This window comes from Cercospora kikuchii, assembly GCF_019650295.1.
Source record: "Cercospora kikuchii DNA, contig_00004, whole genome shotgun sequence".
NCBI classification, from domain to species: domain Eukaryota; kingdom Fungi; phylum Ascomycota; class Dothideomycetes; order Mycosphaerellales; family Mycosphaerellaceae; genus Cercospora; species Cercospora kikuchii.
The window spans coordinates 2,942,195-2,967,738 of NW_025408585.1; the positions used below are offsets into that span (position 1 = coordinate 2,942,195).

Sequence of the window (25,544 nt, forward strand, 5' to 3'; positions counted from 1 at the left end):
CTCATCCCGCCCAAACGCTCAGCAATTGGTTGAACGCGTTCCTGGGCGCAAACGCGGGGAGGGTCTTCTATGCACCCACTTCGACACGACGCGCCGTAACGCAAGAATGTCGTATGCACCGCGACCGACGTCCGGCATGATGCGCCCATCCTCGGGCTTGGGCGGACACGGGTCATCGAACTCGCAGTCTTCAGTCATTCAATCGCGCATCAACGAGAAGAAGTTGGAGCTGGAAAGTCTGAAGCAGCTACGCGATCTTTCCGCTGGTCTGGCAGGACAAATGCAGCAATTGGAAGAGAAGCTGGCTACGCTGAGCAATGGCACGGAAGCTGTGGCTGCGGTCATGGCGAACTGGAATACTGTGCTCAGAGCGATACACATGGCTAGTGGTATGTACCATATCCCGCGTTCTATCTATTGGTTTGTTGCTGACACTGCCATAGCTGCCATACCGAAGCCCAAAGAGGGCGATGAGCAGCAGCTAACGGAGCCGAGCGGTGAGCCGCAGCTGCCACAGACGCTGGTCCGGATTCCGATCGAGCAGGCCGAAGACGCAAAGAAGGCGATGCAGGAGAGCCAGGCCGGTGAATGAGGCGCTGCCGAACGAAGCGAATTCCTGTCGTAAACTCTCACTGCCCATGCATGGCCGGCCTTTCTCAGCAGTCGGATCTGAGGCAGTGTTGTTGTCTGCTGCCGCTGCAATGGCCGACTCTATGTTCAAGGAGCTCAAGCTGTCGGAGTAGCCTGATGGTACTATTACCGGCCCCAGACACACCGACATCCCAGCGTCCTGATCTGCAGACTCTACAGGCTGGTAGAAGCACCAGTGTCGTGTCTCGCGGAACCCAGACAGCTGCGAGGCGTATATTTTATGATGCCAAGCGGATGTGGACACGGACTGCCCTGGCAAGTCGATTGCCCAGGTAATGATGTCCGGATAGTCTCATAGAAGATGACCAGAATAAACAGAATATCCTCCGAATGGAAACCTTATCCTCAGCCTTCGCTCTTATCCTTTCCCTTTCCTTTGTACTTTGGCTGCCTCTCGTACGCGTTCGGGCTCGGCTTCCTATCTTTCGCACTCCCTTCTCCATTGCCGTGATCGTGCTCGTGCTTGCCTTTCCTCCCTCTCTTGCCCCCCTCTCCAGCTCTCCTCGCTCTACTCAAATCGGGTTCAGAGTCGCTATCATCGTCCGAGCTGGATGAAGAATCACTGTCGCTGTCACCAGGCTCGTGAGGTTTGTGGTAGATACAGCAAACTTTGGAACTCTTCTTCCCCATGCCTTCGTTGTCAATGACATCTTCAGCCCACTGTACGCGTGGGCCTGTTCCAGACGCGGGTGACGCGCCTCGGAGGCGGAGTGTGGCAGACGGTTGCGAGCTGGAAGTTGCGGTGATCGTTTGACTGCCCGATGTAGGTGTCGCTGTGCCGGACCGAGAGCCTGCAGCGGAGAGATGTGTTTGGGGATGGGGAGCCATGGTTGGATATATCTCGCGATTACTGTGTGTCCTGGGTGGTATTACGAGTACACACACGTGCTGAAGTCGTAGGTGAACATGGGCAGGCTGTCCTCGCACAATGTCGGTTAGGTGATGTAGGCAGGAGGGAACCTTTGTTCGCAGCAAAAGTGACGCCGTTGCTGCAGGGCACGTGGAAGAGCAAACCCCGCCGCCAAATCGAATCGACTAGAGCCGCCTTGGGACAGCCACCTGCAGCAGACAACCAAGCTCGCTCTCCCAGCAACACCGACAACACCGCGCCGCTGCTCTTGCGATTACTGCGAGTGTTACGGCGGGTCTTTGCACAATCTATTCGGCTTCGAGTCCGCCGCTTTGTCATCGTGGCAGCGCGCGCAGTGACGCTTTCCACTCCTCTCCACGCACGCTAGCACGCGGCACCCGCCACTTTGGCCAGCCAGAGCACAAACACGCCCACCTCTCTCGCACACTAACAGTGCAGAGCTTTCCACTCAACACCGCTCCCACCACCGGCAGACTCCTCTCCTTCACGTGCACCACCACCGCAATTTACTATCCCGCCCGCCGCTGTCACCGCTGCATGAACCCCGCTTAGCCACCCTCCAAGCGGTCTGCGCGTTCATCTTTTCAAAGCACCCGCCTGCTTGCGAGACACCCAACACCGAACTCGAGTGGTGACCACCACACCCAGCTACAAACATGGCGACCACAATCGAAGAGCTCGACGCCACGGTGCGCGCCTTCTACGAGGGTCGTGGTGACCAGCAAAAGGCGGCACAAGCCTCACTCAATCAATTCAAAGAGAACCCCGATGCCTGGCTCATGGTCGACCAGATCCTCGAAAAGGCGCAATACCCTCAGACTAAGTACCTCGGGCTGCAGGTGCTCGACAACGTGATCATGACGCGGTGGAAGGTGCTGCCGCGAGACCAGTGCATGGGTATCCGGAATTTCGTCGTCAACGTTATCATCCAGCAGAGCAGCTCGGAGGAGAGCCTGAAGAAGGAGCGCGCATTGCTCAACAAGCTCAACCTGACACTGGTCAGCATTCTCAAGCAAGAGTGGCCGCACAACTGGCCCACCTTCATCAACGAGATCGTCACATCATGCCGCAGCAGCCTTCCCATATGCGAGAACAACATGGCCATTCTGCGACTGTTGTCAGAGGAAGTCTTCGACTTCTCAGCGGAGCAGATGACGAGTACCAAGACGCGCCAGCTCAAGCAGAGCATGTGCGACGAGTTTACCAGCATCTACCAGCTCTGCTCTGAGATTCTACGGACCGCAGACCAACCGAGTCTGATCAAGGCCACACTCGAGACGCTATTGCGCTTCTTGAACTGGATTCCACTCGGCTACATCTTCGAGACCCCGCCCGGTACCCAAATGTCGCTGATCGAGCTCTTGCGCAGCCGTTTCCTTGAGGTGCCTGAGTTCCGCAACATTACTCTCAAGTGCTTGACCGAGATTGGCAGCCTGCAGACCGAGCAAAACTGGAACGAAAAGCTGGTGGAAATGTTTACTGAGACGCTTACCACCATCTCCAAGATCATTCCTCTTACGTTAGATCTCAAACAGACATACGCTTCTTCCAACGGCAGAGACCAAGAATTTGTCCAGAATCTCGCACTCTTCTTGTGCAATTTCTTCAGCAACCATCTCAGCCTCATCGAGGCGTTACCGAATCGAGACTTCTTGATTCACGGTCACTTCTACCTTATTCGGATAAGTCAGATTGACGACCGCGAGATCTTCAAGATCTGCCTCGAGTACTGGACGAAGTTGGTGTGTGAGCTGTACGACGAAATGCAGCAGATTCCCATCACAGAGATGAATCCACTCATCAACATGAGTGGAATGGCAAATGGAGGCGGCGCGATGAACCCACAAATCTTGGCTAATTACCCACTTCGCAAGCACAAGTACACCGATGTGCTCTCCAACCTGCGACAAGTCATGATCGAGAAGATGGTCCGCCCTGAGGAGGTGCTCATTGTGGAGAACGATGAAGGAGAGATTGTGCGTGAGTTCGTCAAGGAGTCGGACACTATCCAGCTCTACAAGACGACGAGAGAATGTCTAGTGTTCCTGACACATCTTGACGTCGTCGACACCGAGCAGATCATGTCCGAGAAGTTGGCGCGCCAAGTCGATGGTACAGAGTGGAGCTGGGCCAACTGCAACACGCTCTGCTGGGCTATCGGTTCCATTTCCGGTGCCATGAATGAAGAAACCGAGAAGCGTTTCCTGGTCACTGTCATTAAAGACCTGTTGGGACTTACGGAAATGAAGCGCGGCAAGGACAACAAGGCTGTTGTGGCATCCAACATCATGTACATTGTTGGACAATACCCACGATTCTTGAAGGCGCACTGGAAGTTCCTCAAGACCGTCGTCAATAAGCTTTTCGAATTCATGCACGAGACGCACGAGGGTGTGCAGGATATGGCTTGCGATACGTTCATCAAGATTGCCAACAAGTGCAAGCGGCATTTCGTCATCCAACAGCCTGGCGAGACAGAACCGTTCATCGATGAGATTGTCAAGACCATGCGCAAGATCACCTGCGATCTGTCTCCCCAGCAGGTCCATACTTTCTACGAGGCATGCGGTTACATGATCAGCGCACAGGGCCACAAGAACACTCAGGAGCGCCTGATCGGTGAGTTGATGAGCTTGCCCAACGCTGCTTGGGACCAGATCATCCAGTCAGCCCACCAGGACCCGAGCATATTGCAGAATGCCGAGACGATCAAGGTCGTCGGCAATATCATGAAGACGAATGTCGCAGCTTGCAGCAGTATCGGAGCGTACTTCTATCCTCAAATTGGCCGGATCTACATGGACATGCTCACCATGTACCGCGCATCATCACAACTCATCGACGAGGCCGTGCAGCGCGATGGCAACATCGCCACCAAGATGCCCAAAGTTCGCGGTCTGAGGACCATCAAGAAGGAGATCCTGAAGCTTATCACGACCTATGTCGAGAAGGCAGACGATCTGGAGATGGTGCACACAACGCTTGTGCCTCAGCTGCTTGAAGCAATCCTCCTCGATTACAAGAATAACGTGCCAGATGCACGCGAAGCGGAAGTCCTGGCAGTCATTACTGTCTTGATCACGAAACTTCAGGTACGTTGGACCCAGGCTACTAGCAAATACATGATCGTACGCGCACTCGCGACGACAGGTAAGCTCGACGACGCTGACATGACCCCACAGGGCATGATGACCGAACAAGTGCCTGCGATCCTCGACAATTGCTTCGAATGCACTCTCGACATGATCAACAAGGATTTCTCCGAATACCCAGAGCATCGTGTCGAGTTCTTCAAGCTGCTGCGTGCAATCAACCAGCGTTGCTTTCCAGCCCTCATCAAGCTCGACCAGGCTCACTTCAAGCTCGTCATTGACAGCTGCATGTGGGCTTCTAAGCACGACAATCGCGCTGTCGAGGGCGAGGGTCTCAACATGTGCATCGAGTTGGTCGAGAACATGGCGAACCACACTGACCAGCAGACGTGCGATGCTTTCTTCCAGAGCTTCTACACCACTATCTTGCAAGACGTCTTCTTCGTCCTTACCGATTCCGACCACAAGGCCGGCTTCAAGTACCAGTCGATGCTGCTCGCCCGACTCTTCTGGCTCGTTGGTGCCAACAAGATCTCTCAGCCAATCTACACTCCAGACCAAGCTACCGCCGGCACCACCAACAAAGACTTCTTGCAGAACTTTGTCGCGTCTTTGCTCAGCAATGCTTTCCCGAACCTGCAGGCCGCACAGATCACCAACTTCATCAAGCAGCTTTTCGACAGCACAGAAGACCTGCCCAAGTTCAAGCTGATCCTTCGTGACTTCCTCATTCAGCTGAAGGAGTTCGCCGGTGACAATGCCGAGCTCTTCCAGGAGGATCGCGAGAAGGCAATTCGCGACGCCAAGGATGCCGAGCGCGAGCGCATGTCTAAGGTCGGCGGTCTTCTCAAGCCTTCGGAACTTGACGAAGACGACTTGTGACTTGATCAAGAAGTGGAGTTGAGCAAAGGGCGGAGTATAGACGCGGAAAATGATGCATTGGAACAGTTGGGCTGGGTTGCTTAAATTGTTCGATACCTTTCATACATTCAATTGTGGAAAAAGAGCTCGAGAGAGCGAGGGCAGACACGCATGAGACGGCTGCACACGACGAGTGCGGTCAGAGGTAGGCTTGCGTTGTCCGAAAACTGCTCCTTGGGACATCTCTGGAGAGAGTGAAATGATGGCGCGCAGGCGAATCGAAGGGATGATACGAGATACATGCGCGCGGAACGGCCGAACTATAAGATCAAAAGAAGAAAAGAGTTTGACGAAAGAGCATGAGACTACTGTAGTTGCCGTTGGGAGCGGCAAGCTGTAGGAGATGTAGAGCGACAGCGGTAGATTTCCAACAAACAAAAAATAGCATAGCGCGTCGATCGCGGAGAAATGGAAAGTTTGAAAGTGAAGTACTTCTACATTCGTGCTTCCTGCTCATGACTCTGTCGCATTCCGTGCTGAGAAACCTTGCCGAGGGGGATACTGAGCGGCTTTGTACGTACCGTGAATATGGAGCATGGGCCGGCTACGATCGTGCTTCCAAATTAGAGCTAGAAGAAACATCCGTGGAAGGAGAGATATGTTGGCAGGCAGTGAGCTCGAGGAACAGAGACGAGCACAAGCCAGCGTGATGACTCCGAAATTTTGCCTTGTGGATAATCTTAGTCGTAGTCATATGGAGTGGCGTAGCCAGAGGCTGATCGGTACGGAAACACTGTGGAGTGTGATTAGTTTCTGGCAATCTGTACGTACAAGAACTTTTCTGAGGGCGAGATCAAGTGGCTCGGACTGTGGTTGCCGCGTGGAGTCAAGAGTCTAGTCTCAAATATCTCTGGCAGATTGTGCTCGTTCGAATGGAGCTCTTGGGTCGCTTTGGAAGCCTCGTAGCTATCAGCGAAATGGAGAAAGGGGGGAGAACCGGGTTGCTTCTGGCAACTTGCGACTCGGGCGGACTGAACAAGATGGACACACGGTGGCATAGAGACAGCGAGTTGCACAGAGAAAGAAGAGAAGAACTCAAATGCTTCTGATAGGTGGTAAATCGCGTAGCTTGGAGGAGATGAAACCACCGTGGCACGCAAACGTCAAGTCGCGTGGAGAAAGGGGCAGAAACGAAATGCTTCACAAATGATATGATCTGCATAATGCGGATCGTCTGGCCACTCGGTAGCATTCATCGCTCGAGTTGCATGGAGTCATAGGCCCAGCGCTTACTGTCTCCGTGCTCGTCGTCGTGAAGTTCCAGTGCTCTGTCGAGAGATCAAGCAGCTCACAGCGTTTCAGAAATACAGAGTTACGAAAAGTATGACGATAGTTAAGAAAGCGAGCTGCACTCACTGTAGGCCATCACCAATGAGACGGAATAGCCAGGCGTAGGTTTGTCACATTATTTCATTTACAAGCTATCTCTGGTTAGCTGTGTTTCGCCTCGCGCTTTGCTTCATTACCTCGAACGGCGCAGTTAGTACAAGACGCGCGGATGCAGAGCTGTAGATGAAGTTCCCCTGCAAGCCATCACTGTAGGATAGCCAGGCAGGTTGACCAACTTCAGCTGAATCCAAGGTCGTGAGTGCGAAGATTTCACTGGATGTCAGTAGCCCTTGTGTCGCGACTTACTGCCTCTAGCGCCAATCTAATCGTCAGTGGGATGCGTCTTGCGCTCTGGTGTCGTAGTCGCTTCTGTCCAGGCAGAGATCGTCTTGTTATTAGGATCACCACTGCAAGCCAATCTCCAAATACGGGATAGCCAGGCAGGGTGCGCGTCAGTTTGAGGGTCAAATACGCTCGCTCGAAACAGCGGTCAATACGCTCCGCTGCGTTTCCGGTCGTTCACGTGTTCCAGAGTCGGCCTATTTCTTGTCCTAGCACCACGGTCGGTGTCGTTCGGCGAGAGAAAGGTCCAGTTCGAGGGTCAAATACGCTCCCTCGAAGCAGCGGTCAATACGCTCCGCTGCGTTTCCGGTTCGTGAAGAAATCCAGAGTCGATCCATGTCTTGTCCTAGCGCCACTGTCGGCGTCGTTCGGCCAGAGAAGAATCCAGTTAAGAGGGTCAAATACGCTCCCTCAGAACAGCAGTCAATACGCTCTGCTGTGTTTCCGCTCCATGAAGGATTCCGGATTCGATCCGTTTCTTGTCCTGATACCACGGTCGGTGTGGTTCATTCGGAAATGGATCTGTGATGTGTCACACCTCTGCAGGCCATCGCTCAGTATGGGATAGCCAGGCAGGGTGATCAAGAGTTAGTGATCGGGATGCTTGTATGTATGCATCACCGATGCAACATCGATACCGCCCACGGGATCTGTCTCCGTCGCTCAGCAAAGCTCCAGGTCGACTCGTCGGTATGTCCAGTGGCTTTGACGACCAGCCACGCACAGAGTCACGATGGCAGCTTTCGACTATCCGAAAGGCCTGCCTCCGAGCCCGTGCGCGTTGGTGACCCAAGCAAGGGGGAGCTTCTTCAGGTTGGCGTCCTCGTAGTGTTGAGGAGTCTTCCAGAGTTTCCGGTCACCACCTTGGGACACCCAATCCTGGGCTGCTTGCATGTGAGCGGCAGCAACAGGACGAGAGTCTGCAGCCAGCTCGAAGAAATGGTCTCCATCTTTCCAGCGGAGGCCATATTGCTGAGCCCAGTCGCGCACAGCTTTCTTGGAGTTGGCTATCAGTTGCTTGTCCCGAACCATGCCTCCGTTCCACTTGCAAAGCTTCGTGATCTGCTTTGCCATGCGCTGGGGCCCCTGCTGGTACTCATTTTTCTGGAGCTGGCGCGTCTTCTCCTCCGGGGTCTTCTGGGCAAGTGTCCTCCGTGGCGCCCGCGTCGTCCTTCTACCGGTGGCCTGGGCGGGAGCTGCAGCTGCCGGAGTGGCCAAAGGACTCACCCCTTGGTGACCTTGCTCACCCACGTGGCCCGCAAGCAAGTGGTGAGCGTTCACCTGCGCCACCGCACCCTCTCCAAACAACGTCTCAGCTGTCTGAGGACGCGTGAGGAAACCTGGCACCTCAGCTGCAGGTGACGCAGCAAGAAAGCCGGCGGACCCAGCAGCGTTGTCTCCACCCCAGGCCAAAGTGGCCTCCTGCTGCGCATTGACCGATCGTGGCTCGGTCAGATTGGCGAGGGCGGAGCGATCCTGAAAATTTGCTCCATCGAGAGTCGGAGCATTGACCTGCTGGTTTCCAGGCAAGCTTGGCGTGGTCAGGGCGTTGAAGTCAGAAGCACCCGAAAAGTAGTTTCCGTCGACGGCCGGAAAGGTTTGCCCTAGCATGGGCGGTTGCATTGGCGCGGCTGCCTGGTCGAAATCGAAGTCGCCAAGCGGAAATTCTTCAGGAACGCACCATTCACATAGCGCGCGGGTAGAGTCAAACCACTCCCGCATGCAATAAGGGCAGCGGTAGTTGAAGTCTGCGAAAAAGTCCATCTCTGCTGACATTTTGTGAGGTTCTGACTACCCCGATCCGACTGGCTTGGCGTGGTGTTGGTTGAAGCTTTGGAGAGTGTGTTGAAAAGAGCTGTGGTGTTCGCTTATTCAACGTGGTCGGCTTCAGAAATCTGTCTGTAATTCGACTGCCAGAGGGCGGGGGCACTGTAGCATATATTGTTGCAATGCGTCCGACCTACTGTGTCTTTTTCGAAATTTTGGTACTCTCCAAGAGGTGAGCGAAAAGGGGATCCACTCTCTCCCCAGCGACAATGACAGCGATGTCACATTACGAAGGCTTACAATATGGGTATGTGCAGATAGCCACGCTTCAGCACTCCAAGCTCGTGTTCTCGGCGTCTCGATGCGATGTCGACAACGTCGTCGGCGGCGTTGTGAAGCAAAATGAGGCCGGTGAATGAAATTTTCAAGAGAGGTTTCCATGGAACGCTTCTTCTGTAACTCGAATGTAGCTGCGCCTCCCTGTCCGACTTCGCTCCAGAAATACATGCAACACGACCTTGAGAAAGCTGTGCATCTGAGGATACCGTGATGTAGAGCAGAGCCACGCGATCATCCTCCCGTTTCTCCGGAAGCCGTACGACGCATGAACGTTGCGCTGTAGCTGTTCGGAGCTGAGCGTGTGCCGAAGCTCGAGCACACGAACCGATCGCTTGGTCGAGCGTCCCAAGATCTCCACGCAGGAGCAGCACGGGCATCTGCGGTAGAGATGGCCCATGTTCGAACCATAACTACCAGCCAAGTAGCTGCTTTTGGGTGATTGCAGTCGAGGTCCGGGCGAGGAGCGGTATCCGAGCAGCTCGTTCTTTCCCATCCACTCAAAATTGATAGCCGAAGAGCAAGTCAGCATGTGCCGCACTGCAAGTGCTTTACAGTAGGCTCCATGGGTTGGAGAAGAACCGCTTTTCCATGAAGATCACAGAAACACCGTGGGGGTGGCTTGTAGATGCACGATAGGCTCGCCATGCACTTGCACTCGTATCTCCTTCTGCTCCAGATTGCCCGCGGTTCCACACTAGACACGTGTTTGACAGGACTTCGCAGCTGGACAACACTCATCAACGGCGGCGCTTGCGCAGCTAGCGCTGGAACGAACCTCATCAAAATTCCCCTGCTTTGGGGCTCCGTCAAGCCATGTGCTTCCAACGCGCTCGATGCAGCCTTCGCGCAACAGCAGCGCGCCCAACACGACGACAGCCACCAGCATCACTGCGGAGATGCAGCCCGCTGCAAGCAGGCACCCACAGCTGCCAACGATTGGGTTCAGCCCACTGCTCTCGTGATCTTGGCTAGCGAGGACACATACTCGGAGACCGGTATTCGCATGCGCGCGCGCAGCAGGCCGCTCACGAGCACTGAGACACGTGTAGAAGGAGAAGCTACATCGCGCGAACACTGTCGCGGACCATACACTTCTCCTACCTCGTGCCACGGCGAAGGCGTGAAACCCGTTCCGCGGTCGACGGGTGGCTACATGGAATGCGGTCCGTCGCAAGGAGCAGTGGACGTGGTTTCCTGCAACAACCTGTCGCCAGTAGCTTTGAAGATGGGATACGAGCGGGCTTTTGGGGCACAGGCTGTGGCCGCAGAGGATAGCCTTGATACCGGCGCGTGAGCAGTAGTTGAAGTTCTCTGGACTGGACACCGAGCCGCTGCGGGTTCGAGGAGATCACATCCAATTTCCTCAACATAAGTATAGCGATGTTGCAAAGCCGTATTTGCTCAGCATCTCAGCAATCTACGCACTAATCCACAGACACGAAAGACATGGAAGACATATCAGAGCCGGCAAAGTCGTCGAAGAATGCAGCATATGCTGAGCATATTCTGATAATCGGGCTCGTCACACATGTCGTCAATGAAGCTTCAGTGCTGTGAATTATTGCGATCATCAATGCCAATCATTGCATCCTGCCAAGCCCAGAAGCAGCTTGAGACCGAGTCCTGGCAACATAGCTCTTCCGTTACCACCAGAGGTCGCGTGTGTTCGGCTGGCAAAAGTCCTGAGTAGTCCATACGAAGATCAGGCGAGCATATAATCGACGCTGATGGTGGGAGCTCAATACCATGACGCCTTTTGCAGAACTGCGATCAAGGCCGCGCGAAAAGAGAGGGCCACGACAGCACATCTCGACCGTCCCAGCTTCCTTTAGCAGCCAACACCAGCAATACAGCTGCTGCAAGTATACATCGTTGTCATCGACAACAAGCATGTGTCAGATGGCTGAACTTTTGATCCAGCTCAACTCGAAGGACACCTACTCTTCGTTGCATCATGAGCCGCCAACGGCGAGACAAGATGAGATTTCTCTCGGCGAATCTGCCAGCCGCCAGCTCATGAAGGGACGAAATGCTCCAAGATGGTAGCATCCGGTAGGTAAGCTCTAAAGCTCGCAGCCCTCCAGTCTTTCGGCCTCGGGTGATTCGTTCATTTTTGGATTTTTCAGGACGGCCTCCTTTCTGCAGATTTCTCATTTCTGGAGTGCCGGATCTCATCTTTCATTGCTCTCTCTCCAGTCCGGAAAGTTTGGCACACCGAATCTTCTCACGTGTTGCCTCGTTTGGCCTTGCCATATCTCGGCGTCGACCTCGTCGTTCTTTCCCATCATTTTTCGAAGTTGTGCAAAAGGTGGGAGTCGCGTTAAGCTTCACTAGCGCCTTGGCAATGCAGCAAGTCGCGCTCTCCAAATCCTGGTTCGGCCCTCACATCCCGCAGATGTGCATCGTCTCTGCAGACAACACATCTCATCGCCTTCGACAACACTTGATTGAGCATTGCAACGAGTACTTTGGGCCTCTTGGAATCGACGCGCGCCGCAAGCACACCGACGCAGAAGCCTTGTCGCCCACGGATTGAATCCGCCGCCCACATTGCGACTGGTGGCGGCGATTGGCCTTCCATAAAGTGTAAGCCAGCCCAGTCATCGAGACTGGGGTCGCATCGAGATGTCTGTCATCCTCTGTACCGGTAGGTCGGCGATGTCGTGCGAGTATCTGCTTTGACTTGTTGGCTGATCGGGCTGCCAGCTGGGTACGATCACACCATCCGGTAAGCAGTCGCATTGTCCTCATCTCGAGACGCATCGCAAATTCTGTCCAGTCCGGGCCAACATGCAAGAACACTCGTTGTGTGCTGGATCGCTATCTCGAGGGCAGAAGGTCGTGCAAATTCGAACCGAGACTCACATTAAGTACCCTGCGCGAAGACGAATATTTCGCGAACTAAATGCCACCGATTCTACTTCCTCAAGTTTTGAAGTTTTGGCCTCGCCCTCCCATACGCCCCAGTTAAGGACAATCTACATGCAGAGGCTCACGAGCGCGGCAGTCAAAGTATTGATCCGTGCGGAACTTGCTAACACCTGAATGCAGCTTCTGGGAAGCCCTCAGTGGCATCTGCTCGCGGACCATTCCGCACCCTGACTCTCAAGTCAATCGGCTGTGCATATCTCCAGACAAACGCTTCCTCGCCGCTGCAGGACACCATACTGTCAAGCTCTACGACATCAAGTCCACAAATCCCGCCGCAGTACTCACATTTGAGGGCCACACGGGCAACATCACCGGGGTTGCGTTCCACTGTGAGGGCAAATGGATGGTAACATCCTCAGAAGACGGTAAGTGACCGACTCACATGCTATCAGCTGTCTCTAATGACATGTGATAGGCACTGTGAAGATTTGGGATACTCGCAGTGGCCACATCCAGCGCAACTACTCACATGGCGTCCCCGTGAACGACGTCGTTATTCACCCGAATCAAGGCGAGCTCATCTCCTGTGACCGTGGAGGTAACCTCCGGATCTGGGATCTATCAGAGAACAAGTGCAGCCATCAGCTAGTGCCAGAGGAAGACAAAAGTATCGCTTCAGTCACTGTGGCCACCGACGCTTCACTTCTTTGCGCTGCTGTCAGCTCAAGCACAAATGGCGCTGTGTTTGTATGGCGACTTGTCACTGTCAAGGACATGACTACCCTCATCCCGATCACGAAATTCAAAGCACATGGCACATATATCACAAGAGTCCTGCTGTCGCCGGACGTTCGCAAGCTCGCCACTTGCTCTGCCGACCACACCGCGAGGATCTGGACTGTTGATCTGGAGAAGGCCGCATCGCCAGAAGAGACGACAGACGAAGATGGTGCTGTCATTCCTGCTTCTGGTGAAGACAATACTGGAGCGTTCCCACTCGAGAATGAACTTGACGGCCACCAGCGCTGGGTGTGGGACTGCGCTTTCTCGGCAGATTCTGCATATCTCGTCACCGCTTGCAGTGATCACTACGCGAGGTTGTGGGAGCTGGCGAGTAAGAACATCATTCGACAGTATAACGGGCACCATCGTGGCGCTGTCTGCGTCGCACTGAACGACTATTCTGAGACGAGGTGATCGGTATTGATGGATGCGGACAGAGTTGTATGGAGGGAGCAGCAGGCGCCACGGCGTTGACTACAATTTGCTCAGGGGACAAGGCACTGGCAATGTCACTGCATCGCGAACACAAAGTGGTCAGTACGAATTATTTCTGACATAAGTGCGCATCCGCATCGTTGTCAGTCGTGGAATGGGATATGTGGTTTGATTTCCAACTGTATTTCACCAATATGGACGTTGCTACGACTATCAGAAGACCCAAAGCGTGAGCTGTTGCTCTCTCTTCAATTTCCTATCCTCTTGCCACGCGCCATCTTGTCTCTAGCACTTCTCAGCAAAACCGAAGTCCCCAAGCCACTGATGACCGAAACTCTGCCAATCACAAGCGTCCCCATTAACAAAAGTTTTCCTGCCACACCTCAGGATACGCTCCTTGAAAATCGCCTTATGCGTGTTCTTCCTCCCCTGACACGTCCTCTGCCACTCCTCGCTTTGCGAATCAAAAGTCTTATTGACATTCTTGTCAATCGGCGGCAACAAAAGTTGTTGTTGATAACCAGTCGCATTCGCTGGTCCGTACCTGACAATCGCAGTATTCTTCCACTGCTCCGTCGCGCCTAGTCCAGCTTTATTGAGACTTTTCAATTCGTCTGATGAGTAGCAGTCCACGAAGATGGATTTGCCGCCAATAGCGGGAACGCAGACGTCGGAGGCTTCGTTGGTCATTTTGACGATTCGGGAGTTGAGTTTACATTTTGGTTCGGAGAAGACTGTAACGTTGCAGCGTTCCATGGGCATGAGGAGATGTTTTTTGTTGGCGCTGGGGAATTGCCAGTATAGGCCGGAGAAAATGTAATCTTCGGGGTGGTTGGCGCGTTCGACGTCTTCTTTTGTGACAAGGGGTTTGTCTTTGAGCTCGTCGAGCCATCTGTCGCGGCCGTTGTGGGCATCTCTCAGTTCTGCGTCGAAGGTTATGCAGCGGTCGATTTGGATGTCTCGGGTTTGGAGGTGGGCGTAATTTGTCATGTTGTGGCGACAGCCGGTGTGGCGGACTACACGGACGCGTGGGTATAGTGCGTCTGGCCATGGGTTGCGGCGAAGGAGGTGATGGCCTTCTTGAACGCCGGACTCGAAAGTGTCGGTGTAGTCGCCAACAGGTGTAGGAGTCGCTTTGATGGCTTGGATGAAGCTCAGAAAGTGGAGAAGGAATTTCGTGAAATGCATGATGGCTGTTCTATTCGGTGCTTGTGTGGAGTTGGTAACTTGTGAGATGCTCTCTTCTTAATCGGTGTCCTGAGAATCTTTCTTGTCCGGAAGTCTGGTGGCTAAGCAAGGTGAATGAGGCCAGAGAATCTTGAGGGGCTGTAGCTTATGAGGGTAGCACCTATATTTTTTATCTTTGGCTCGAAGCTTGCGCCGGAGTTGCTCGACCCACTTCTGCCCTAAGGACAGAGGACAGCTTTTCTTATGGGCTCTGCGTGGGACGAGGCCACTGGATTGAAAACTGTTACGCGCACATGCATGCACGTAACAGTAGAAGACTGGTCGCAATACTCGACTCCGAATGAGCTGTCGCGGATTCGAGCAGCTGAGAACGAGCGTATTCACACACAAGCATATCTGATCAGCTGCAAGCAACGAGCATCTGATCTTCATCCACTCTTGCGACAGCACCTTTTCTTGACCATGTTGCTCTGCGCTTTCTCCCTCTGGTGTGCGAACGGTATGGACTTGGTGTGCTCATCGCAAGGCTGATCAATGCGATGGGGACGTCTATGGTCTCACCTCCGCAGCAGAGAACGACAGTACTGAACACCACCTAGCGACAGGCTGGAGCTTTCACTCAAGTGAAGTCAAGTATGGCCAGGTCAGGCGACCACGACATGAAGAACTCATTGCGGCCACATGCCAGAGGTCGATTCTCCGACAAAGGAGCGTTCCTTGCGATGGAGGTAGACCTGGCCAATATCAAATCCGACCCAGATACCCTAGAAGCCGACTTCTTCAGAGTGCCCGAGCCACCCACGATGGAACGACCAGTCATGAGGAGAATGCAGCGATTTCCAGTGATCGCTCTTGCACAGCACAGGCTCCCGAGCATATCCACCGTCGTTGCCAGTCCGCAGAACTTGGAGAGCAGGATTGAAAAGATGCGCGCCATCATGCGAGACTACACTTTATCGGCGAAGGAGCGATCGCAAAGAGTTCGGAATTTGACGATTCTGGCTGAGCAAGATTTCGTCGAAGCGATTAGCGCCAGCGACAGGCAAAAGGACGATGCAGTGGCCCCCAAACAAGTCAACGATCGAGCAGACCGTGCAAGCCGTGGCGCCCATTCCAGAAAAGACTCCTGCGTCGCTTCGGGGTCTTTCTCAAAGTTGCCGACCATTGCTGAGGAGGAGATAGAGGTTTGCAAAGTGCTCAAATTGGAGCAGACCAAGGAGGGCTTGAGTAATGGGCTGCTCATGAAGCCGCGTACCTCACGATTGCCAAGACCGAGTCCGCGCATTCGAACTCGACGCGATACGGTGAGTGCTGTTGTGTCGGTGACGAAGGAGGAGAAGGGTTGGGAGCAGACAGGATTTCCTTCAATGGAAGCGAAGTTGGCGAGCTTGGACGCTTTCTTCGATGGCGAGCTGGACCCGTGCTGAGATTTCAAGACGCAGTCCAGGTTGAGAAGACCGGTGGTGGCTGAGGATGAGATCTGAGGTGAAATGTGCTGTCACGTAGACGGCCTGCGATCCAGAGCAAGATGCGTTGGAATGATGACATTTCCAGCTGCAATTTCTAGAGAGACACAGATCTTGCAGAGCTTGGAAACACGATGGTAGAATTTCGTCATGCTAAGTTCAGAATATGCCAATGTAACGAATGATTCCCGATTCACAGCCTGGCATTGTCAGCAATTGTATGAAGGCAGTGTTACTGCTTATTCAGACAAGTTGGCGACTCATCGTCGACTTTAGTTCCGGCAGATCCCCATAAACAGGATCGTCGACTTGTCGTTTTGCTGTTTTGACGCGAACTTCGCGCAGGTCAGCGGTTCGAACCGGTGGCCGGTTGGGTTGCAGTCGAGGTTTTTTTTCTTCTCGCACTGGAACTACTGCCAAACGCGGACTTCAGGCTGTAGCCTTCGAGAATGGTAAAGAGCTCTTCCATGCACGTCGTAGTAGGTGGATATGAGATGTACGATGGTGAAGGATGAATCGAGGTGAATTGCGCTCGACAGCACCTGCCTCGGTGTGCGCAGACTTAAAGTCTCGCGATGCTCTGCAGTATGCTCCTTCTTCCGCTTGTTACATGGACATTGGGTGTGTAGCGCATCATACGCTTCTCTAATGGTCATCGCTCGACTGGTGGGCTGGCGTCCGGCCATTTACGGTGGTCATGGCGGGTGGTGAGGCGCCTAGGAACTGGAACGCGGACGCATTCCCTCTATGTGCGTTGCCTCGAGTCTACACTGCATGGCGTATCGAGAAGACCGCTGGTGTTCTCGCCTGTACAGCGACGCGTGCTCCACTGAAGAGGCTCATTCTGAGTCTCACTCAGTCATATCGCATTCTGCTCCTCAGCTCTTCACCTGCAAGCATCTTCATCTCTAGACCATCCATTTCATCTCTTGTTCCCAGCTCTTTCTTCAACGCGCTCTCATTTCAGTTGTTGTCTATGCAGCAGTGAAGTCCACGACTGTACCAGGAGCTCGGGTCCCGTCAACCAAAACAGTCTTGGCTGTGCGGCCCCTGCCTCAGCTTCGCCCTGCTCGGTCCAGACGCTCATCGACCACGTTTGCTGCCAATGGACAATCCTGAAGGATGCCACAAAACAACACGAGAGGCCGCGTGAACAGTCCATGTGGTAGCCGGCATGACGTCTGCACAGCCTTGAACCACCAAGCCGCGTGTGACACCCTGCCGATCGCGCTGTGCCCTCGTGGAAAAATTGACAATGGGCTCAAAATAGCACGAAAAGCAACAGTCTAGGAATGCTATATAGTGATACTTTAGAGACGATGCTGTTGACATATCTCTAGAGCGAAATATCTCAAAAACACAACATTTCATCATCGAGACTTGAACCGAAGCGAATGCTGCGTAGTCAGCACGACTACCTTCAAGCCACCAACTAAGCGAACAAAGCACGTGAACGAGCGGCCTCAAGAAGAAGTATACAAAAGACTTCGACTGGATCTACAAGCCTTTGAGAAGATCAAGCAACAGGTTTTCAGTACTCTCAAGACACTTAGGAACCCAGAACTCGATCCCACACTCAAAACTCGCAATTATGACCGACCGCAAAGATCCACCAGGCACCATGGCCTCCGGAGGCTCAAGTTGGAACGACTCCGGTTTCGCTTTCGCGCCCAATACCAATACACTCGACGCGCAAGCTATGCCATCTGATCAAGCTGCTGCAGCCCGCGTTAAAGCTGCAGAAGTCATGGCTGCGTTGAAGAGCGGCGAACCCGGCGCCGCAGACAAATTAATGGGAGACAACGAAGGGAAGAGTTCTGGCGGAAATTTGACAGGTCTAACAGGTCCGAATGGCTTCTTTCAGAAGTTGAGGAAGAAGAAGGCAGAGAAGGAGAGTAAGAGAGCAAGTGACGGGGTGGTGCGATAGATGATATGAAGAAACGAATGATGAGTGACAGAAATGATGTATGATTTTGGCAGGTTTCACGATCAATCAGTTCTGTATTTTGGGTTACATGAAATAATTGAACTCGTTGCGTTCATGACCTGCTGAAGTCGACACGCTGGGTGGCAGATCTTCCGGTCTCGTGCCCCAAGTGCTTTCGTTTCGTCCGAGGGTGAGTTCCAGCACGCCGCCCTCCAAGAAGAACGAGTGTGAGTACCAATTCTTCGTATACGGCTCACCATTCAAGGTAGCACTCTGAATGTAGATGTTCTGGTATTCCGCATCGAAGTTGATGTTCCGAATTGTGGCCTTCTTCCCGGTAAGCTTGTTGGTAACGCTGACCTCCTCAAAGAACGGCGGCGTTATGAAGTAGACATCTTGTCCGGGATTCGGGAACATGCCCATCATAGACAGTGCCACGAAAGACCCCATGGCTCCGCTATCATCGTTTCCAGGAATACCATTGATTGTGTCGTTGAATTGTGAGGGGATGTAGAAATGTGCTCTCTCGGCGCTCTTGCCAGGCCGTCCTGCGTAGTGGTACTGATAAACAGGTAGGAAGCCCTGCTCATCACCGATATACAGCAGACCAGGGAACTCATGAAGGTAGTCAAGACGGTCCACAAAAGTCTGGGCGCCACCCATGGTCGCAATCAAGGAAGCTTGATCGTGCGGCACGAAGAAAGAATAAAGCCAGGAGCTCCCCTCGTATGTCTCGTGTCCATCTGGGTTGAGATAGCAGCTGGTAAAGTTCAGGATGAGGGAGCAAAAGATCGGGTCCTGATAGCCCCAAGTGCCATTGAGAAACTTCGGCATCAAAAATCCCTCGAAGCCAGTATCAGTGCCGTTGATGCTGCTGTTTTGATCGGCCTTCCACATGTTTCTCCAGTATTCTGACGAGGCCAGGTACTTCTCGTAGTCTGCAGTATTGCCCATTCCGCGAGCCATCTCTGCAATGCAGTAGTCGTCATAGGCATATTCGACAGTTCTGCTGATGCTGCGCGTGAAGGGTCCCACGCCATACGGATCATAATCGTCGGTCGGAATGTAGTTCAGAGTCTTCCAACTCAACAGACCGCCTCGGCCCTCCACCGCCCAATTCTGAGGTTCTTCTTCGGCGTCTTTGACGACAGCTTCGTAGGCAGTGTTCCAGTCAACACCATGGTCCGCAGCCAACTGTCTCAATTTCAGATATGATTCTGCAATAACAACATCGGCATTGGACCCTCCTTGAGTGAAGCCCTTGCACAGCGACATTCGGCAATCTGGAAGCCATCCTTCCTGCCGGTAGATATCGATGAGACTGCGAATCATCTGAATCTGGCTGTACGGATCCAGAACGGTGATCAGAGTGTGAATGCTGCGGAAAGAGTCCCAAATGCAGTAGTACGAGTCGTAATAAGGCTCGGTACTGTTCCACAACGGATTCTCATTGGTGTAATCCTGGGGCGAAATGGATGCACGATATAGCCCAGACCAGAGCACAGTCTGCAAGCTTTCGTTAACTCCACCGGGCTTCACTTCAACGACTCCAAGCGTATCTCGCCAAGCTTCTTGGGCTGCTGCATAGGTGGCATTGAAGTCGAAGTTTGGGATCTCGGTCTCGGCGCTGTGGCAAGCTTGATCAATAGAGATGAAGCTGACGCCTACTCTTGCCAAGATGTGACGATTCTCCTTGGGCGCCTCGAATCTCGTCCAAGCGCCAGCAGGCAGAAGGTCTGGGGAGTTGTTCACCCCGTCAATCACAACGCTGAGGTTCTTGGGCTCGGTTCCAGCACGATTATTCATGAACACTCCAGTCTCTCGAATGTCGGCACCGGAGAAATCGGCACAGAAGTGCAGCTCGTAGTTGCCAATTCCAAAACTAGGGGAGAAAACGCCACTTCCGGATATACGACCAGAGCTCGGATCGACAGAAATTGATCCATTGATCCTCGACCGCGGCAGATCAATCAAGTCTACTAGTATAAGCGGGCTGAGTGTGGCATTCCTCTCCACTGGCTGCTCTGGGAAGTTGAAGCGATACAGAGCTGTGTGGTTCGTCGCCGTCATTTCAGTATGGATATTGGTCTGCATAGAAACAGCAAAGTATCCCGGATGAGCTTCCACGGAATCATTGATGCGAGGCACTGAGCGCAAGTCGTATGGGAAGACGCATTGATTGATATCATCGTCGGGACAGCCGGCCTGTGGGAAAAGTGGAAAATTCCCTAATGATGGACTCTGTGATCTGTTAGCCGATACTCACACACTAGCAGAACATAGTAGTGGGCATGTATGATATTCATCAGAAATGTTGATACAGCTTGTAAGTTTCATGAAATTTCAATTGGTCTCCAAGAAGTGTTTTATCATCATCTGAATGCGCAAGATGCTGAAAGAAGATAAACTTACTCCTCCTGTGCCCGAATCGTGCATGTGTGAGAATCCCTACGCTCAATAGTCAGCGCTCGAAGCATTGTAGACAGCTGGAACATGCGTACCGTGATGTTCCCAGTCACATCTCCAGTGCTGAACCCGCCTTGATTCTCGACATTCACATCAGCCCCAGCTTTTGCCATGCCAAACGGCAGCGTTGCGCCAGGAAAGACATGGCCGCCATTAGTCGTTCCTATGAGAGGATCGACGAAAGACAAGATGTCAACTTGTGCTTGACCGTGGGCGGCAAACAATGAGCTCGCAAGAGCAGCAAGTTTGGCGTGTCGGAAACCCATCTAGGTAGCAACCACGAGAAAGCCGAAGGGAAGAACTATAGGCATCTCGCGGGTCAGAGACTTGGCCATCAAAGGCTTCATGTACCTGACCACTACCGGGGTTCCCCGCCCTCAATACGGACGGATGCTGTGGAACGGCACCAAGCGCGCATGGTGAGAAGAGCAATGACCGCTGATCTGCCGGCCGGCGGCTGAAGTGCGTCCATGATGGTCGGTGGTGATGTAACGTGAACCCCAGATGGATGTTGAAAGTTCGGAGAGGGAGAAAGAGGAGAGGAGCTTGGACAGAACGGAGCGAAATGCCGCGAGCCGAGGACGGTGCTTGGCGGGTCAACCCAATGCTTGTTCTTTTCGAGACATCTTCATTTGCGGTCGATCATCAAGAACTTCCCCAATCTGCAAGCCGATCGTGTCTGCTCGATGCCTGCTGGCTGCTTCGACACGAGCGCTGCCGTTGCCCCCGATGCGTAAAAGGCTTCGTGCGCATGGCAAGAGGCGACCGAAGGCAGAAATGCAACCTCACCCGGGCATCCCGCGAGATGCGAGCCTCTGTAGTACCAGTCTTTTGTCAGTGGTCGAACATTGCAGCACTTATTCAGCAGCAAGCTCCCAAGTACCGGAATTTAGCAGATGGATTCGTAATGTTCTTCTCGTTTTCTCAGCTTTGCGATTGCGAGATGCTGCTTTGCGGCTGACATGAACAATTCGTTCTCTGTAGAAGTCGGAGTGAAAACATTGCATAGTCCAAACAACTCTTATTCCACGACAGCCGAAGACATCATTGTAGAGGACTCAAGCAGTACCTCTACGCGACCACATAAAGTGCTTCCATACACGTCCTCAACTTGAAAGGATTAAAGTGCCAAATTAGGAAAGACTACACACCGGGACTTTATGAACTTCTAGAAACCCTTGCAAGCACGCAAAAGGCATTGTCCAGAATGGCTAGATAAGCAATCAACGACTATCCCTTCTCTCGTTACTCTCTCAATTTACAACTTCATCATCAGCCAAATTCACAATGGCATCAACACTCAAACACTTCGCGGCAGGCGACTACGCCAAGCTCCACCAATACAACGAACACAAAGATATCCAAATCGGGGACACTCATTCCAGGTACCCATTTGCCGCACTTCTACGGCCTCATATCTCACAGTCCTAATATCCTGCATGCAGCGTCGAACAAGACCCCCAAGCCCCAATAACATCCGGTTTCTTCACGCTCGAGAAGGGTTGTAAAGCTACCACGACCTTTGGCTTCTCCGAATACAAATACGTCCTCTCTGGAACTTTTATCGTTTCAGACCAATCTGGTCAACGATTTGTTGGAAGGCCTGGAGATGTGATCTATATCCCCAAAGGATCGACTGTTACATTTGAGACTGAGGAGGGAGGGAAGACGTTTTTTGTAAGTTCATTGCTGGGCTGTCGCTATAATTGTGTATGTGAGTATGATGTTAATGGATCTGGTTTTTTTAAGGTGGCACAGAGACTTGCGAATGAGAGTCGAAGGGCGGGAGTATTGGCAAAGTTGTGATGGGAACAGTGGGGGGTTGATGGATTGAATGAGAGTGGGGATTATGATGATGACCTGGAACACGAAACAGAAGTACGTAAATAGAGACTCACCATACGTCAAGAATCCCGGAGTTTCATAGATCAACATCGCGCGCCTTGCCATACCAATAATCTTGTTCAAAGTTGCTGTATCTCGATGAACGATTCAAAACGCTATAGCTCATCGAGCTAGCTCTACCATTGACCCCACTCGCCCAGTCAAGCCCAATAAATCAAGATCTCTCTACACAAACATCACGAGCAACGTCGACAATGTCCATCTTCCCATCCTCTGCTCTCCTCCACTGCCCCTCACCCCCAAACGGCATAGACTTCCCCACCCACTGGCACCGCTTCACCAATGTTCCAAACTTCTGGATTTGCTCCAAATGCTACACAGAATACATAGCATCCTCGCCATTGCTCATCACTCTATGCGAGCGGTTCCACGATGATCCACTTCCAGGAACGACATCATATTGCGATTTCAATACCGCGCGAGCGAAACAGCTTCTGCAGAAGACACTGAGAACTGGAAATGCAGATGTGCTTCTAGCGTCTGCGAGAAAACGATCTGAGATCCCGATGTGTGAAGGGGAAACTGGAGTGCGAGGCAGGAAGGGTTTGAAATGGTGGGGTTTGAGGGAAGTGGAGGGATTCGTGGTATGTGAGGCTTGTTTTGAAGATTGGGTTGTTGCTACGTCGTGGGCGGAACGATTCTATTTGCGCGATCGAACTGAACATGGCGTTGATGATATGTGGAATTGCGACCTGGCCGTTCCATTCATCAGGAGAAGTCTATTGCAATATGCGGCGAGGACTGCATGGCAGGACTTCGTAGGCGCTTGTCGAAGAAGCCTTGCGGCGCCTGCTTGTAGTGGACCAGTAGTGATGAGAGGATCGAGCAGATGGTTCAGGCCGGCTCGACCGCAGCGGCTTGCGAAGATGATGGTGTGCGAGACGTGCTTCCTAAACTACGCTGGTGGCCTGGCTGTTGCTGGGAAGTTCGAGGAAGTGAACTCCTTGCCCCTCGAAGCAGAGACGGAATGCACGTGTACTTTGACACGCCCAGCGTTCAGGGCTTGCAGCGACGCACTGCTGGCGAAGAGGTACGACCTGTGGCATGAACATGTCAGCGAGATGATAGCAGAACCGGTGTGCTCAACAGGAGCGAATGCTGATGTAGAGTGGTACGTGTTACCAGATCCGGACGACTCCAGCGTCGAGGTACAGGAGTTCGACGTTTGTGTTGCTTGCTACTCCGGGCTCTTCACGGCCACAGAATATGGACACGTCTTGCGAAGGAAGCGGTACCCGATTGGCACCGAGAGGATTTGTGACTTCAGTGCAGTAGCCTCGCGATCTCGGCAGTACCTCCTACAATGGCGGAGGATGAATTTCGTTGGAGATACCAATGGTTTCGCGCGATACGTGAAGCGCGTCTCTTTGCTACCGCCGTGCCCAGGTTCCTCGCCTGTGAAGAGCCGAAGGTGGTACGGAATGGACGAGTTCTACTTCTGCGAATCATGTTACGAAGAGATTGGACGTGGCAGCTACTTTGCTGCGTCCTTCACTATCCAGGATGACACACAGACCGAGGCTTACTGCGATATGTATACCGACAACATGCGTAGTCGCTATGTCCTAGCATGCCGGGGAAGAGACTTGTCCGCATTCATCTCGTATTGTCAGCGGCGAGCTCAAGTCTGGAAATTGTGTATAGACAACCCCGAAGTCTCTGCACAGATGCAGACCAGTGCGCAGCAGGACTTGGGTAACATGGATGTAACCAGCACAAGAGATATTGGCACCAGAAGAAGCCAAGGTGATGCATCTTGGTGTCCGCCGTCTGCAGGCGCGGAGGCGATACACCGGCATGCTCAAGGCCAAGGGCGGCTCAGCATGATAAATCCTTCGAATCCCGTTCATCTCGCAATATGGAAGCAGTGGGCAGAGATGGAATAAAATTGTGGCCCAGCAAGGGGGACATTCACATGTGGTATCTTGCAAATGCGTCCTTCATCACTCCAGCTCGTGTCTGTATCCGGTAATGTTATGGATTTGGATTCGATGCCATGGCTGAGTTTCGATATCGATACGATGGCGTCTCGAAGCTCTCATCACGGACTGAGTTGGGGTACCACACTTCAAGCACCCTCATACAGCTATCCGCGCATCGATTCGTCTTGCTAGCGCCGCGAGGTAGCTGATGTGCAGAGCTCACTTGCATCATGCTGTTCAATCTTCGGCTGGGAAGCTCTTATCGCGGATAGGTCATCGTATAGCCCACTGCTCTCGCCGCTGTGATCACTCGGGTCGATAGGAGGGGATTTGTGTCCCGCCGTGGAACACTGCCAGACGCGTAGGCGCGAGTTTGTCAGTTGTACCATTCGAATGGCAGAGGCCAAGTTCTGCGGAGCGGCTGGAAACGGCAAGCGCAGAGCACGAGCCACATCGGCGCGGCAAGCTCGATGGTCGATGGGCGTCGTGTGACCGATGACACGCCCGCCGCATCACCAGCCCCAAATGCAGCAAGTGACAAACCAGAGAGCTCGCTTGCCTTGCTTGCGCCATAGTTCGAGCTAAACACACCTGACTGCACTACCGTGATATTCTGCTGCCTTGCACGCTCCCTCCTACTCTCTTCTACCACACCAGCACACTGATCACAACAGCGATCCCGACAGTACTCGCAGCAAACAGACGGTCGACCCGACAGCTTCTCTCAGCATGGCATTCTTCAACGCCTTCCTCCAGCTCTGCCTGGCTGCTCTCACCTTCGCCGCACCGCTTGAGAACAGCGAGCTGCTCCATGCCACCAAGACTGACGCATGGCAATACGGCACTGGTGGTGGCATCATCGGCTTCATCGTGTTGGTGATCGACATCATCATCTGGGGTATGTATCCACTGCGTTCTGCAATCCGGCTTGCCACGACTAAATACTGACAATTTCACAGTTGAGCTCTTTCAGTCCAGCCGTCCCGTCTCGCACAAGCTCCTCTGGGCAATCGTCGTCTTCTTCTTTCCCATCGTCGGTGCCATCATCTACTTCATCTTCAGCAACCGCCAGCAGCACAAGGCTGGAGGATACGAGCCAATCCCTTAGATCACAAGTCAGTGTGAGATGAGCAAGGACATTGCCGAGCAACCTCTATCAGTAGGGCCTTTGCGGAAGAGCAAAGCACTGCGGAGAGCAAGGCAAGACACGCCTGATACGGATCATGGTGGACATGGCGCGTTGTAGAATCTGGCAATACCCATTTACCG

General features: G+C 53.1%; 12 protein-coding genes across 12 annotated transcripts; 8 read left to right on the forward strand and 4 right to left on the reverse strand.

Annotated features, from left to right (window-relative positions):
• Positions 1–106: 106 nt before the first annotated feature.
• On the forward strand, positions 107–592 carry CKM354_000738600 (uncharacterized protein; the record flags this gene model as incomplete). The annotated part of the gene is made up of 2 exons (XM_044802734.1): positions 107–389; positions 444–592. The coding sequence occupies 2 exons, from the start codon at positions 107–109 to the stop codon at positions 590–592; spliced, it is 432 nt and encodes a 143-aa protein (XP_044658669.1).
• Positions 593–996: 404 nt separating this feature from the next.
• CKM354_000738700 (type 1 protein phosphatase-activating protein YPI1) lies at positions 997–1,479 on the reverse strand (the record flags this gene model as incomplete). The annotated part of the gene is made up of 1 exon (XM_044802735.1): positions 997–1,479. The coding sequence occupies one exon, from the start codon at positions 1,477–1,479 to the stop codon at positions 997–999; it is 483 nt and encodes a 160-aa protein (XP_044658670.1).
• Positions 1,480–2,178: 699 nt separating this feature from the next.
• Positions 2,179–5,496, forward strand: CKM354_000738800 (exportin CRM1; the record flags this gene model as incomplete). The annotated part of the gene is made up of 2 exons (XM_044802736.1): positions 2,179–4,614; positions 4,705–5,496. 2 exons carry the CDS (start codon positions 2,179–2,181, stop codon positions 5,494–5,496), a joined length of 3,228 nt encoding a protein of 1,075 aa, XP_044658671.1.
• A 2,457-nt stretch (positions 5,497–7,953) lies between these two features.
• CKM354_000738900 (uncharacterized protein) lies at positions 7,954–8,982 on the reverse strand (the record flags this gene model as incomplete). Its single annotated transcript, XM_044802737.1, has 1 exon — positions 7,954–8,982. One exon carries the CDS (start codon positions 8,980–8,982, stop codon positions 7,954–7,956), a length of 1,029 nt encoding a protein of 342 aa, XP_044658672.1.
• A 2,955-nt stretch (positions 8,983–11,937) lies between these two features.
• CKM354_000739000 (TOR complex subunit LST8) lies at positions 11,938–13,380 on the forward strand (the record flags this gene model as incomplete). The annotated part of the gene is made up of 4 exons (XM_044802738.1): positions 11,938–11,959; positions 12,019–12,040; positions 12,364–12,608; positions 12,659–13,380. 4 exons carry the CDS (start codon positions 11,938–11,940, stop codon positions 13,378–13,380), a joined length of 1,011 nt encoding a protein of 336 aa, XP_044658673.1.
• Positions 13,381–13,686: 306 nt separating this feature from the next.
• On the reverse strand, positions 13,687–14,589 carry CKM354_000739100 (uncharacterized protein; the record flags this gene model as incomplete). The annotated part of the gene is made up of 1 exon (XM_044802739.1): positions 13,687–14,589. The coding sequence occupies one exon, from the start codon at positions 14,587–14,589 to the stop codon at positions 13,687–13,689; it is 903 nt and encodes a 300-aa protein (XP_044658674.1).
• Positions 14,590–15,248: 659 nt separating this feature from the next.
• On the forward strand, positions 15,249–16,016 carry CKM354_000739200 (uncharacterized protein; the record flags this gene model as incomplete). The annotated part of the gene is made up of 1 exon (XM_044802740.1): positions 15,249–16,016. One exon carries the CDS (start codon positions 15,249–15,251, stop codon positions 16,014–16,016), a length of 768 nt encoding a protein of 255 aa, XP_044658675.1.
• Positions 16,017–17,646: 1,630 nt separating this feature from the next.
• On the forward strand, positions 17,647–17,982 carry CKM354_000739300 (uncharacterized protein; the record flags this gene model as incomplete). Its single annotated transcript, XM_044802741.1, has 1 exon — positions 17,647–17,982. One exon carries the CDS (start codon positions 17,647–17,649, stop codon positions 17,980–17,982), a length of 336 nt encoding a protein of 111 aa, XP_044658676.1.
• Positions 17,983–18,066: 84 nt separating this feature from the next.
• On the reverse strand, positions 18,067–20,714 carry CKM354_000739400 (uncharacterized protein; the record flags this gene model as incomplete). Its single annotated transcript, XM_044802742.1, has 3 exons — positions 18,067–20,223; positions 20,395–20,430; positions 20,484–20,714. 3 exons carry the CDS (start codon positions 20,712–20,714, stop codon positions 18,067–18,069), a joined length of 2,424 nt encoding a protein of 807 aa, XP_044658677.1.
• A 1,021-nt stretch (positions 20,715–21,735) lies between these two features.
• On the forward strand, positions 21,736–22,254 carry CKM354_000739500 (uncharacterized protein; the record flags this gene model as incomplete). Its single annotated transcript, XM_044802743.1, has 3 exons — positions 21,736–21,833; positions 21,894–22,125; positions 22,198–22,254. The coding sequence occupies 3 exons, from the start codon at positions 21,736–21,738 to the stop codon at positions 22,252–22,254; spliced, it is 387 nt and encodes a 128-aa protein (XP_044658678.1).
• A 293-nt stretch (positions 22,255–22,547) lies between these two features.
• CKM354_000739600 (uncharacterized protein) lies at positions 22,548–24,239 on the forward strand (the record flags this gene model as incomplete). The annotated part of the gene is made up of 1 exon (XM_044802744.1): positions 22,548–24,239. The coding sequence occupies one exon, from the start codon at positions 22,548–22,550 to the stop codon at positions 24,237–24,239; it is 1,692 nt and encodes a 563-aa protein (XP_044658679.1).
• Positions 24,240–25,004: 765 nt separating this feature from the next.
• Positions 25,005–25,383, forward strand: CKM354_000739700 (uncharacterized protein; the record flags this gene model as incomplete). The annotated part of the gene is made up of 2 exons (XM_044802745.1): positions 25,005–25,173; positions 25,235–25,383. 2 exons carry the CDS (start codon positions 25,005–25,007, stop codon positions 25,381–25,383), a joined length of 318 nt encoding a protein of 105 aa, XP_044658680.1.
• Positions 25,384–25,544: the final 161 nt, after the last annotated feature.